At 44.6% G+C, this 14,356-nt stretch overlaps 1 protein-coding gene across 4 annotated transcripts in view; it reads right to left on the reverse strand.

Annotated features, from left to right (window-relative positions):
* PDCD11 (programmed cell death 11) overlaps positions 1 to 14,356 on the reverse strand; it is a 42,169-nt gene that overhangs the window by 14,665 nt on the left and 13,148 nt on the right. For all 4 annotated transcript variants that reach the window (XM_074339107.1, XM_019725038.2, XM_019725039.2 and 1 more), the window contains exons 9-21: positions 14,034 to 14,240; positions 12,782 to 12,906; positions 12,542 to 12,602; positions 11,737 to 11,883; positions 10,157 to 10,408; positions 9,461 to 9,595; positions 8,699 to 8,893; positions 7,607 to 7,777; positions 6,383 to 6,602; positions 5,436 to 5,585; positions 4,893 to 5,008; positions 2,581 to 3,122; positions 1,627 to 1,689 (exon numbers count right to left, since the gene is read on the reverse strand). In XM_074339107.1, the coding sequence (XP_074195208.1) occupies positions 1,627 to 1,689; positions 2,581 to 3,122; positions 4,893 to 5,008; positions 5,436 to 5,585; positions 6,383 to 6,602; positions 7,607 to 7,777; positions 8,699 to 8,893; positions 9,461 to 9,595; positions 10,157 to 10,408; positions 11,737 to 11,883; positions 12,542 to 12,602; positions 12,782 to 12,906; positions 14,034 to 14,240 (2,384 nt within the window). The remainder of the gene's footprint in view (positions 1 to 1,626; positions 1,690 to 2,580; positions 3,123 to 4,892; positions 5,009 to 5,435; positions 5,586 to 6,382; positions 6,603 to 7,606; positions 7,778 to 8,698; positions 8,894 to 9,460; positions 9,596 to 10,156; positions 10,409 to 11,736; positions 11,884 to 12,541; positions 12,603 to 12,781; positions 12,907 to 14,033; positions 14,241 to 14,356) is intronic.

The following is a 14,356-nucleotide window of genomic DNA, read 5'->3' on the forward strand; positions in this document are numbered from 1 at the left end:
TTCAGTGACCCTCAATAACCCTGAACTCAGCTCTAGTACAGGTGGCATTCTCTTTGTGGACAAGAACACAAAGTGGGGAATAAAAGTGGGGAATAAAAATATGACTACATTTCCTCAATACATAAATGTGTTTCCTCCTGACTTCAAAATATATATTTTAAAACATAAGCATTAGAGAAATATGGCAATAATTCCACTACTATGTTTATATTATGCTTCCATTATTATGTTTATATTATGTTTCTCAGGAGCCTTGATTAAAATAAGTAATAATACAACACAGGTGTGTGGAAGAGGTGGAAGATGTGCTCAAGTTTATCTGTCCATCTCTCTGTTATCGTAACTCTCCATCCCACACCCACTCAGTATATGCACCCATTTCCTGGCCTGGCCCACACTGCTATAATCAGGTACCACCACTGTGGTTCACACCAGTCTCCCGAGACAAGAGTGGACCAGCAAGAGCAGTGTGAGCTAGTGAGAGGTTCTAGCACTCTGAGGGTCAAGAACCATTTAGAATCACGGTGGGTGTTCTCTTGCAGTATTCACTAATTTAAGATAGCTACCATTAGCTTGGATAAACTACTTGACCTAAACCCTTAATTAAGACATCACTCAACAGAGGTGAAGACACTGCAGAATACAATGACTAATATGACGAGGTCTCTTTGTTTTCACAACCAAGACTGGAGGGGGACACAATCTAAATCTATATAACTAGGGAGACCAGAGTAAACAAATAGAAATGTGTGTTCCACCAAATCTCATTATTCTGGAACTAAAGGGCTTACTTTGAAGTTCCAAGAGTGTTGTTAGCATTTGGAACTCAATGTTCCAGGAATATTCCCCTATCTCAGATACCAGCTTCTCTGAAGTACTCCATTTCGATTCTAATCCCTTCAGGACACTGACCAAACCTTATCCCCTGAAAGTTACGTAGAGGCTCTTCCATAACAACCCTGGGCACATAAGTCTTACAATCTGGATGGATACCAGGGCCAACCGTGCAGAGCCATTTTCACAGTCGTGTGTGTCTAGCTTCATTCATTGATGACATCAATTCTGAAAGGTTCAAGTTTTCTTTGTTTTTGTTTTATGAAGGAAGAAGCAGCAGATAGGCCCATAGATCAAAATGCTTAAGATCCTCTGAAAAAATGATCCCAGGCAAACTGGACCCACTGCTACATGGAACTACTAGTTCTCTACTCAGAATCCCTCCCGGATCACCCCTCTGCAGAATCCACTAACGCATGACCTAAAATTCCAGAGAATAGGTATTCTTGGCTACATGCTATTTGTTTAGAGAATTACGGCGTTCTAGAAAATTGGGTTGAGAGCAGAAATGTTTCCTTTTGTTACATGCCTACAAACAGAACTGCTATCCAGCAAGCCTTTAAATAATACTTAAGCCCTGAATACAGCTTTCACATTAATTTTCACATAATCCTATTAACTGGCCTTCTGAGAGCCAAACAGTCCCACTAGAGAAATTAAGTCAACCAGGACAGAGAGGCAAAGGAAGTCACAACACTGGGACCATTAAGACCAGAACTCGGGTTCCTGACTCCAAAGTCCAGTTCTCTTTCCACGAGACCTCACTAACCATGCTCATCGGGATCCCCTCACCTTGGCCGAATACTCAGCTCCGGGATGGTTCGAATAAATCTGGGATGACTTATTGGAAGAAACCTGGAGAAACAAATGAGGTCAAATCATTTCTTATTCTCTGTAATACCACATTCTGGCGATCAGAGTTTCTCTACATCCCACCAAACCACTTTAAAAAGCCACCTGCTCTACTGCCATTCTGTGGCCCACTGGTGCTACCTCAGGCCTGAGGGTTCCCACCCTCATCCTTTGTGGCCCATGTTAAGAAGCTGGCTCACCTGATCTTTTAGGATTATCATACAAAACCCTGAAAAGCACTGTCCTTACAGACTATATATTCCAACTCTTTCATTCTACAAATTAGGAAACTGAGGTCTTGAGAGAAATGACTTATTCAAGATCCCAGTTACTGAAATTAATACGCAAATTACTGACTAGACTTTTAATTCTTTTTTTGCTCTTCTTAGTATAGCAAGAGTATTTACTACATTAACATTGTAACAAGATTTAAAGTAAATGAGTATAATCAAGGTACGCAGGGAAGGACGAGTTCTAATAACTGCTGATATATACTGAGTATTTGTCAGGCAACCTGTGAGGCACGTTACACGCTAGATGTTCTCTCAATCTTCACAAAGGCCCTAAAAGGTAGTCACTATCATTACTCTCACTTTACAAATTAGAAAATGAATCTCAGAGTTAAGTAACTACTTAACTCATGGTCACATAACCTTCAGTGGCAAATCTGGAACTCAAACCCAGGTCTGACTCTAAACCAATGCTCTTAACCACAACACAAATAACAGTATTTTTTAAAAAGACATATAAAAGGATTCTTTGGTGAATGTTTTTGTTACTAAAAGAAAACCTGATTCATGAGCAACTTTGTGAAATTTGCCTCGGTTGCCATTCCTTCTCCCACAATCACAACAATCTCCCTTCAAAGCTGCCCATGCCCTAAAGCCTCCGTACTTGAATGTCTTCACGTCTCGCCCGCCAATCACTCGGGCAGTGACCGTCTTCCCAACTTTCAGCTTGGCAGTAGGAGATGTGCCCTCTGGAACGTCATCGAGGATGTGCGAGGCATGAATACAGCCAATAATGCCGTCTTCCAGGGTCACCACCACGTGGGTGGGCTTAATGGACTTGACGGTCCCTGTGACCATGTCCCCAATGGACAGGGTGTGCTTCTTTACAGTCCCTACAACCACTGCTGGATACACTTCATCATCCTCATCAACTGTCTCAGAGTCCTTCCGGGTCTGTCTCATGGTCCTCTTAGCAGCTGGCCCCTCAACAGCCAAAAGAAGACCGGTCACTCCCGGTTCTGTGGTCTTGAGGGTGAGGGAGACACCCTGTCCCACCTGCAACTTCTCCGAGTCAAAGTGGAAGGTGTCATTGAGGTGAGAGGTCAGGGAGAAAGCGGCCAGGTGGCCAGTCTCTACCAAGGAGGCAACGGCGAAGGACTCCTCCAAGTGCTGCACAATCGCCTGGTATTCAATGCCTTTCTTCAGCTGGAAAACAGGAAACCCACACCCCCACTTTGTACAGAGCACACGCACTCGTTCATAGTGGGTGGGACTGGGGCAACCCTTTGGAGTCCAAGGGCCCCAATGCCCATCTGGGGTTTAACAAAGTAGCCTTCACTCCCTCGACCTAGCTTTCCCCTCCTCTACACTGAGGTGACTTGACTATACTCAAAGTGCCACATCAGAATCACCTAGAGTTAGCTTTTGTTTTGAATTCAGATTCCTAGGTCCTATCCCAGAACTAGTGAAATCAGAATGTTAAGTTACTGAGTTGATTCTGATGCACAGCCAGGTGACCTCTGATGGTCCTCCAGCTTTAAGACACTGTGGCTCCTGACTCAGTCCTGCAGCTTTCCAGCCAATTTATTTACTTTCATTCAACAGACAGAGTTATTACTGACAGCTTACTGTGTGCAAGGCACTTAGTCTACCTTCCCCCAAACTGTGCTCACATCCTGATATGCACCAGCTTCACCTAGATGATGAAATGCAATAAGGACCTGCTAGAACACTTAGTGGGGGTTTTCTATTTCTCTTTGTCTTTCAAAGTCTTAAAATTATAAGCAACTAGAGGTTAAGGGTTATATCTATGTAATGTTCTGTACTATACCCTATGCAATTAGGTGCTTAATACCATATTTTGCCGTGTATAATGCGCTCCTGTGTATAATGTGCACCCACATTTTTGGCCCAAACTTTCCGGGGAAAAAAAAATCTTTCATTTTAATATTTTTAATTCAAATTTTTATTTGTTTACACTTAGGTACTTGGTGTTTTTTTTTTATTATAAAGGAATTTTAGCATTTATTTTTTACCATACTATGGTACAAAAAATTTTATGTACCAGTAACAAATTTATAATATTTATGCATCACAAAAGGCCAACAACTCTGTCGTTGCAAGTTCGTAGTAAATTCAACAAAACCGATTCTCATTTTCCAGGGTATTATTTTGCATATGGGTATCGTTATTGATTTCTAGAGTTACACTTTTAACTCATAAATAAAAGAATTAAAAACATTTATATAGATATGGAATTAGTACTACCCATGTATAATGTGCATCTTTATTTTTCCCTCACAAATTTGGGCAAAAAAGTACACATTATACATGGCAAAATATGGCACTCTGGACCATGACCAAATACATATGGTATCCAGAGGAAAATACTGCTAATTTTGAGATTTCCCTCAGATCCATTCTTCTCTCACACCAGTGTTCAGGAGAGGGTATAGTGCGCAGTGTAGAGATCAGAACTACCCACGGGCATGTTATGTTTGGTTCATGTGATGTTTAAAAAACAATAGTTTCCAACATTTCCCACATTTATTTCAAATAAAAATCCAAGTTCTGCTTTCTCTTTAAAAAATCAAATACTTAGCAACACTAGACCCAGATATTCCCACCAACAAGCAGATGGAAAGGAATGGTCTGCCCCTTGGTGGGCAGTGCATGCACTCTGCAATCTGTCAGAGGCCTACTATTGCTACTCTCTAACCCGTCTGGCCCACTTCACTCATTTACATGGCCTGCTAGGCCCCAAAGACAGGGTGAACATAAAATTTATCATCTGAACCAGAGTAAAAGTTAGTGTTAATAGCTACACCAGGATAAAAGGCATAACTGGGAATGACGCATATAAACCCAGGCATATGGTCACCCAAGCATTTGTGTTAGAATCCCGGGCAAGTGTGTGGGTTGAAGGAGTGTGTAAAGCCTTTCAAACGATGGAAACGAAGTCATCGGCAAGCTTACCTTTTTAGTTTTTCTATTCACCAAATCATGGTACAGGGAAACATGTACTTCCAACTTCAACATGTCAACATTTAAGATGACAACCTTCTTTTTCTGCCCCGATTGCACCTCCTGCCCTGTAATGAAGAACCAAACATAACACGCTCACCTCCCTGGAGCTTAGGGGAGGGACACAGCCTCTCTCCAAGAGCCCTCTAAGCCCTTCGGCACAAAAACAAAAGAGGACACAAGTCGAGTCTATATGGGCTAGGGAAACAAAGGGTCTGGCTCCCGTAATTCAAGTTCAGGTATGCCTTAATTTATGCAACCTGATATATAAAAATCTCGATTTCCCCAATTATAATAATCCAGGATCCATACCTAAATCTTCTTTAGAATGTTGTCAGTTGTCCTGATTTGCTTTCACATAAGATACCCATGCCAAAAGTGTCTACTGAATCAGTTCACTTACCCTACATATTTGGAAACTCTGTATCCAGGAGAGGGAGCAATGGGAAAAGAGTTTCCCCCACCAACCATGATAGGCAAGACCGGTGCACTCACCTGCTCGATGATATTTGCTGGCCCTCAGGACCAGGCCAGGCACTGGGCCCTCACAGAACACCACAGAACCATCTTCCAACACCTCCTGCACTTCTAAGTCAAGGACCATCCCTGGGGTCATCTCAGCCAGCGTCTGGATCAACACAGAGTCTGCCAGAGATCCAAAGGAAACAGGAAGGAGCAAGATGAAACAATATTCTTACCCTTTTCCTTTGCAAATGCGCTGCCATGCAGAGGACAGTGAAACACTGGAACCACTGTGAAAATTAAATCACTTTTGGTAAAAATGTCCAATATCCGTGAAAACTCCTATCACAGAGAGAGACACCTATGCCTCCCTTGCTAATCCTACCTGGCCATAATTCAAGAAAATAACCAGCAAACACCAGAAACACATGGTTTCCTTTGGTTTCTGAATTTTCATTCTTTCTGTTTGGAATCTTCCCTCTCAAGCTTCTGATTCCCAAATCCCATCAGGACTCCAACAATCCTACACAATGGTTCAAAACTTAGGAGGGTCAGAATAATAGCCCCTCACGAAGTCTTCGAGCAGGTCCCTGTTCCATTTGATCATCCACTACATATTTGTTGAATAAAGGAATAAAAAGTGAAGAGGTGAATGGATTCACAACAAATGCAAACCTGAGGTCACAGAACCAAGGGAAATTGTGCCTCTGGATGGACAGGAGCACAGGGGGACTTCCGGGATGCTAATCTTGACCTTTACTTGAATCTGGGTGGTAGTTAAACAGGGGTGTTACTTTTATAAACATTTACTGAGCTGTACCCTAAATGATTTTTGCATTGTCTATAGGTTATATTCCCATTTTTAAAAGTTTGCCAATTTATTTTTTTTTAATACCTGGGAAGCCCTTTGGAACAGACGGGCAGAAGGTACAAGGCACACTGCCCAGCCCGGCCCTCATCCTCTGCCCTCCTGCCCCTACCTCGGTTGCTCATGAGACTGCGCACGCCCTGCCGCTCCTCCAGGCACTGGCTCAGGAGGAGGAGGCTGGTGGTAGCCAGGTCCCCCATAGAGCAGTCCGACAGCCGCAGGGACAGCAGCATCCGCTGCTTCTCCTCGTCCACGTTGGTCACCTTCGCAACTACCGTCTGCCCCTCAACAAAGTGGTCCCTGGTGGAGGTCACAAACTTGTCACTCATGATCTAAAGGAAAGAATGAGCGGAAAATGAAGAAAGGAAAGGAAGTCTCTATTAAAACAAGCCGCTTAACATACCTGGGAAGGGCTATGCGAGAGGGTAATGGGACCCAGGAAGTTCCCGCCAGCCCCCTCTAAGTACAGCTCTACTCCCCTTCCATAAAAACACAGGAGAGGCCCTGGTTGCCCAACCCAACCTTCTAGAGGGCACCCAGCCAAGAAGACACGTTACTGGCACACCAGCGGGACACCGCGCTGTACACGTCTCTAACACCCACTGGCAATTCTCTGCCGCTCACTATGCATGTTTCTGGGGCCCTCTCCTCTGCTCCCATTTTTTAAATTGTTCTGGCAGAAGATGCAAATGACATTTGTCCCGGCAAAGCATCAGGGAGACTAACATATAGAAGGGAAGACATATTTATGAATTATCTGTGGCAGGAATGAGCTACAAGCCATTTGCTCACCACTGTCTTACACTGACTTATGGTAAATCTACTCCCAGCTCTGGTATCAGTTTACTCAGCAGGAATGAGGAGTTCTACTATGGGATCACTAGAATTTTTTCCAGTCTGAAAAGTTTGCAATTCAATGACGGAGGGGTAGGTAGTAATTTCAAGGGTATTTTGGTACCATAACACCTCAAAACCACAGGAGGCTGGAAAACCTGTAATCAGCTGCTTAAGAAAATCAATTTCCATGTCTAACATGCTGAGGATAAAAACAAGTTCAGCGTCCTCACAGGAGACTGAAGTCTCAGGGCCACCATCCATCTAATCAACACTACAGTTAAAGTAGAAAAGGTGCCCCTTCCTCCAGGAGGACACAGCCCCGAGCCAGGACACACAGCTGGGGGAGAGCAGCGTGGACTGAATCTCAGCTCCACCCACCTCAGCCAGCTGCCTTTATGTCTTGCCCCTAAAAATCTTTCAAAGGATTAAGTATCTTGCTCCTTCCCACCAACCCTCAGGTTCCACGACCCTGTGCCCTTGTGCATAGAGGTGAACTTACAGCTTTGGGGGCCAGTCCACTAAGACCCGAGGGGAACTGGACGAACACACCATAGTCCTTGATGCTCTTCACAAAACCAATGAGCAGCATTCCAGGGTGGATTTCTGAGAAGCCCTTGGGATCCTGGCCACCCTCCACTGTGGAGACCAAAGCTGGCTTCCTGCAAAGGAGCTAGTGGTGCTTCATCAAGGAATATTCCAGAAAGAGCAGATGAAATCTCCTTTTTCCACTCTACACCTTCTGCTACTACCATGATTCTCTAAATGTGCAGACCAATAGCAGCAGCATCACACAGAACTTGTTAGAAATGCAAATTCTTAAGCACCAGCCCAGACCTATGAATTAGAAACTCTGAGGGGCCCAGCAAGCTGTGTTTGAACCGGTCCTCCAGGTGATTCTGAGGTGCACTAGAGTTGGACAATCACTGTTTTATTCCTTTCCTTATTGACTCATTTCCAGATTACTGAAAGGGACCACAAAGAGAATGGCTCATCCTTGTGGCTTGGCAGCTGGACTGGCCATGATGCATCCTCCACAATCTTCACATTAACCAACCCTATTTCACCTCCTACGTCAATCTTCACTCTAAGGAGATTTCATATTCTGTGAGAAAAGAGGTAAAAGGAAAAACACCCTTCAAAACACCCACACCAAGGCCAAAGGGAATACTGTGAGCCCCATACCTCTTGGTGAGGGGCAGAGAAGGGGGACAACTAAATTATCATAATTAGTTCAATCCAAGGGGCAAACACTGAGTGACCTGAGAAAGCCAGACGTGCTACTAGAAATATCCGCTGGGTCCGGCAGGCCACACCACCTCTTCCCCAACACCCTGGACTCCCACCCTAACCTCACCACCAGTATCTGCTGGCAGGACTTCAATCTCATTCTTACTTTCCACCAGGAAATTAGAAGGAAAGCTCAGGCTTGCTCACTGGTTAGGTTTTATGGAGGAGGTATTTCTACAGTCACATGGCCGACTTTTTTCTAGGGAGTTTCCAACTAAGAGCACAGCCCAGTCCATACTTTCCCCCCAAGAATGCCGATGGTTCCCCTGCTTTCTGTGGCTCCCCAGACACCAGTAAAGGATACAACATGTCCCTCACTCTGGCTCAGACACAGGACTCTGTGCAGGGTGTCACCGGCCTGAAGCCAGTGGTACAACAGTGGGCCGTTGGCGACGTGGTCCGACAGATGAGACGTGGGGAGAAAAGCAGGGATGTTGTGGGGCAGGACAGCCACCTCCAGCCCATCTGTGGACTTTTCTAAAACCTTCACATCCACCAACTACCCAGGGAAGAAAGAGACAAAAATTAGCATTTGTCTTGGGCAGAGAAAGCAACTTCGTCTGAGTCGGGAGAAGAGAGGCATCAAATTCCAGCACTAGGAACCACAGAGGTCAAAATCGGAAAAGCAGCTTTCTTCCACAGCCCACACCACCACTTCAAAGACCCAGCAGGCACACACACACACACACACACACACACACACACACACACACACACCAGGACCCATTTGTGCATTCTGTCACTCCTCTCCCAAGTCCCTCCACTGGGTCTCAGAGGAAAGGCAGCCTTGCAGAACGGCACCAGGAACCAGGTAGGAAAGAGCAGCAGTACACTGCTGAAAAGCCACATCATGACAGAACTTTCCTTTCCTGGACAGCTTCCACTTGCTCTGACACACAGGAAAAAATATGAGGTTCTATGTGAAGAACCTTAACTCTCTCTGGTCCCAGAATCTTAGAATCTACCTCAATCCTTCCCCTGCATGGATTCCATACCCCAAGTGTCAGTGGTACCCTGCTGTTGGCCACTATAAACTAAAATAATTTGTCTGGATAAGCCCAGGTACCTGCCCAACGTGAACGGCTTTTCTTTTCTTCTGACTGTGTCCCACACGCTCTTTCTCTGGATCACTCAACAGCTTGAAGGACAAGAGCATCCTCTCTTTGGATGGCTCACAGTTCAGCACCACAACCTTCACCACCTGGCGAGAAAGCACACCTGCTTGGCTAACTCCTCCCAGCAGGCCCGTCAGGCCTGAGAAAGGTACCCTCCACGAGCACTGCAAAGGCCTTGGGAGATCCACCCAGACCCCGGATCAGATCACAATACAGTGAAAAAAACGTACAGAAAGATACACAGAATCCCTCGAGTCAGACTTTGGCTGAAAGTAAGACATGAATCAATTTTTGGGTACACCACCAAGTTTTAAAAAATTATTTTTCCCAAAGACCCAGATTCACTAGTTTCATGGCACTGCCCCCTGCTGGTGACATGACAGTGGCCTCAGAACAACTTCTGATATGAAGGACACCAGCGTTGTTACAGGTAAAGATTGGTTTCTTCAAGCCTGTGGGCCTGAGGTCCACTAGTTTGCCAGCTTTCATTGAATCCCCTTGAGGATTTCTCTCTGTTCTCTTCCCATCTCCACATGGCTGGCTCAGGCTCTCTTCCTCATCCCTTAAAAAGTAGCCCTCCATATGACTCCTTCAGATCTGTGTTCATGGGGTCACCACGGGTAGGGCCCTGCCTGGGGGAAGGTTACCTGGCCAGTGTAAAAGACCTTCTCTGGGTCGGGGACATACTCGGCACTGAGCTCGTGCTTGGGCACCAGTCCTTGCACGTCATTGTAGAACTTCACAACGCAGCCATAGTCCTTGACCCTGAGGATGAAGCCATGTGTCTGCAGACCAGGCTTGGCATCCGCATAGCAGGTAATGGCAGGTAGTTTGGACTCAACCAGGGTTTTCTTCAGGGTCATCATCAGCTTCTTGGCTTCAGGGTCACAAAGCAAAACCTAGGGGAAGGGTATCATCATCAAACCTGTCATCAAGTTACCTATTATCAAGAGAGCCACTGAGCTGGTCTCTGTGACCCCCCTGAACCCAAAGGCCATGGTCAGTCCCTAAGAACCTACTATCTCTTTCCCTCCGAGAATAATCTCAGCCACACCCTCCCTGCTGCCTGCTGGGTGACAACGTAGGGAGTGTTGATCTCTATTTCAAAGGTACTTCTCCCATAAGCTCCCTCAGAGGCCTGCAACAGTACTCATCACCTCACTGTACCTCCAAAGTCTTGCTTCCACACTGCCTTAGCTCCTTCCTAGACCACCACCATATTGTCTAACAGAAAGAATGACTGAACCAAATTACCACCTCAATACTGCTGGATGTTATCTATAAACTAAGACTGAGAGACCCAACAGTCTCTCCTCCCTCAGAAGGTCATCTCCTTGAGGGCAGAGAAATTCCTCTCCTTCTAACCTCTTGACCCCACTACTATAAAACATTTTGCCAATAAGTAATCAATCTCTTTGTTGACTCACTAATAATGAAATAAAATAAAAATAAGAAAATCTAATATTCTGGGTGCCTGCACACACCAGGCCCTATACTAAGCATTGTGTATTATCATATCTAATCTTACAACTTTGTGAAGCTTCTCTTGGGATTCAAACGTTTGTTATAAACCACTCGGTTTTGGCAGCTTTGTTTGGCCTATATCTGTGCCTGACACACTCCTTGCTCCTCCTCACCTTTCCAAATCCTACCCATCCTTTCTAGCCTACCTGTGCCAGAAATCTAGCAGACATTATTGGCACATAGAGCTGAATTTGAAAACTGGTTTCATCATTTATTAGCTGTGTGACTTTGGGCATGACACGTGGCCCTCCCATGCTTTAATATCCCCACCTGCAAAATGAGGTTAACGACACTTACTTTACAGGGTCGTTTTAAGGATTAAACGAAATAATGAACGTCATGTGCCTAGCACAGCATAGAACATGTTACATGGTAGTTGCTATTGATATCATTGATGACTTGTGGGGCTGACCCCAGGCTGCCCTCCCCTTTCTGAGATAGGACCACAGCATGAAGCCTGCACCAAACCATGTGGCACAAGGTCACATAGTGGCCTCTGCTCTCTTCATGGATGGATATTGTAACTCTCCATTATGCTATACAATTCTCAAGGGCAGGGACCCAATTTTCTCTTCCCAATGCCAGGAACAGCACAGCAGACACTACGTGGTTATTTTGTAGGAAAGAGCAGAAACTTAGCTAAGAAGCAGTACTCTCTTCCCATCTGGCCAAAACCCCAACAGAGACCCTTTAGGAGGCTCACCCGGCACATGACCTCATCCCCAATGTGGTACTTCTTCTCTGGATTCTTCATCGGGATGTCAGCCAGGTGCATGGGAGGTACCAGGCCCCTGATGTACTCAGCCACCTTCACCAGAATCCCATACGGCTTTATGGTCAGCACTGTGCCCTAGGGAGTCCCAACAAAAGACGCCATGATGCCTCAAGAACGGTCTTTCCTCCATCTCTTACAATAAAGCATGTCACACCTCTCTTTTGAAGCCCAGTTTCCTGGGCTAACGGTTCCTGTTATTCCAGATCTCACAGGGGTAAAGCACACACCCACACTGACCTGGGTGCAGTCAGGTTTATTTGTGGGAACCTTCATATCTTTTTGTATGAGCATGTTCTTTCTGTCTGCCTTACAAGCACATTCTCTAAAGGAGGGGACCATGTCTCCGAAAAAATGAACTCTACATATACATAAAGGGGAGCTGCTCAATTGGGGCTAAATGGATAGACAGGAGAGGCAAGTGGAACTGGCTTCTTACTAATATTCCAGGTGGCTCAATTATCATAGAACTAAATTTTGACCTGGTCTATTAAACACCATCAAATTCCAGGGTTTATAACCTACTTCCTCTGTAGTTGAGTGGTGCTAGTAAGACCTTACCTTGAAATTAATTACAAGTTATCAAAGGGAAGAAAAGAAAGTCCAGTTAGCAGGCAGAGGCAAGGAACAAGATTTTAAATGTGTTCACATGAAAACTAATGAGCTGACAGCTAGATTGTGAACTAAAGAACGTCTGAAGCTGGGGGAGTACCTAATTATATGCTAGAGGTCTTACCTTTACCAATGCCCCAGGCTTGATGTCATGATATCTAAGGTACTGAGCTTCAATAATAGACCTAGAACAAAAGGAAGATATGAGATTAAATAAATGGGGGCAGAGGCTACCTGAAATTCAGGGCTATCAAAACCATGCTGGTAGGAAAGGAAACCATGACCAAGCCAGGCCAGGAGAACCCAAACGTGCACCCACCCAGAAGCACACCTCTGCCCGGCCACGTGTTGATGACAGACTTACGTCTGCAGAGAGAGCAAAACCAGTTCATCCATCGGGCTGTAGTCGATGATTCTACATTTGTGAGTGTTCCCTGGCTTGAAGGCCTCAGGATTGAAGGCGTTCTTAGAATCAGAGAGATGGCTGAGCTACAAAGAACCAAGTGATTAAGGAAAAGCCAGACACAACAGACCTGAGGCAATTAGACACTAAGGCACACTGAGATGACAACACATGTGTCACCTACCATAAAAACAGTGCTCTGATTACTTGTTAAAAAAATTCCTCTAACTAAACAACTGCTCTTTCCCATCACAGAATTTCTGTGTCAAAGATTAGTCTAGATCATGGGTCAGCAAACCACAGTTCACAAGCTGGTAACTATTTTTGTAAACCAAAGTTTTATTAGAACACAGCCATGCCCATTCATGTACATCTGTCTATGGCTGCTTTCAGCCTATAAGCACAGAGTTGAATTTAAGATTTTAGTACAAAACATTAAAACAAATACCTGGAATGAAGAGACAACAAAATCTGGATAAATTTTTAATACTTTTAAATATAACAAAAGTGAATCTTATTAATTTGCAGAAGGACAAAGAAGGGATCATAGCAGTGAGTCCCAGCCTGGAACTTGTTTTGATACTGTGCAAGAATCTGCACAAAATAAAACTTGTTTTAAATAAATTTTATTAAAAATAAAAAAATAAAAACCTGAAAAAAACAAAGGACAGAGTTGAGTAGTTAGGATAGAGACCATATGGTTCACAAGCCTAAAATATTTACTATCTGGACCTTTAAGAAAAACTCTGCCAAGCCCTGGTGTAGATCTTAATTCATTCTTGTTCTTACCACCTGCTATCCTGTTTCCCTGAAAATAAGACCTAGCCAGACAATCAGCTCTAATGCGTCTTTTGGAGCAAAAATTAATATAAGACCCAGTCTTATATTATAGTAAAATTTATATTATATTATAATAAAATAAGACTGGGTCTTATATTAATTTTTGCTCCAAAAGATGCATTAGAGCTAATTGTCCGGCTGGGTCTCATTTTCAGGGAAACACGGTAGGTATCGAATACTTACATGTCAAACTGATTCTAAGGCATTCTTATAACAAACAGGTATTGTTCAGTCCCTAAGAAAAGTCTGCCATACTTGGGGATATTCAAAAATAGGAAACTAATACCAAGGGATGAAGGAAGCAGAAAAGGACCCATGTGTCTCAACAGTCCTTCTAGTGATAAGATCCTGATGAAACAAAGAGACTCCTTACCCGGGCATAGGCCAGAGACCCATCATTCAACCTGAAAGTGGCCCCGGCCTTGTTGAAAAAGCCCTGGACAGGAACGTCATCCAGGACAGCTCCCAGGTGCTGAGAAGAGAGCCGGGTGAGTGGGCGCCCAGGCTGCAGGAAGACGGGGCGCAGGCTCAGCCGCACAGTTCTGGTCCGAGGATGGACACAGAGGATACAGGCCTTTACCTAGATAAGGGAAAGGACATAATGAGCAGGAGGAGGCACGCAGGAGATAAGGCATCCAGGAGCAGACTTTCGAAGGTCAAGACTCTCCATGTGCTGACCAGGTTAGGAGTACAAGT

The sequence above is a fragment of the Rhinolophus sinicus genome, linkage group LG07, assembly GCF_036562045.2.
Source record: "Rhinolophus sinicus isolate RSC01 linkage group LG07, ASM3656204v1, whole genome shotgun sequence".
Taxonomy (NCBI): domain Eukaryota; kingdom Metazoa; phylum Chordata; class Mammalia; order Chiroptera; family Rhinolophidae; genus Rhinolophus; species Rhinolophus sinicus.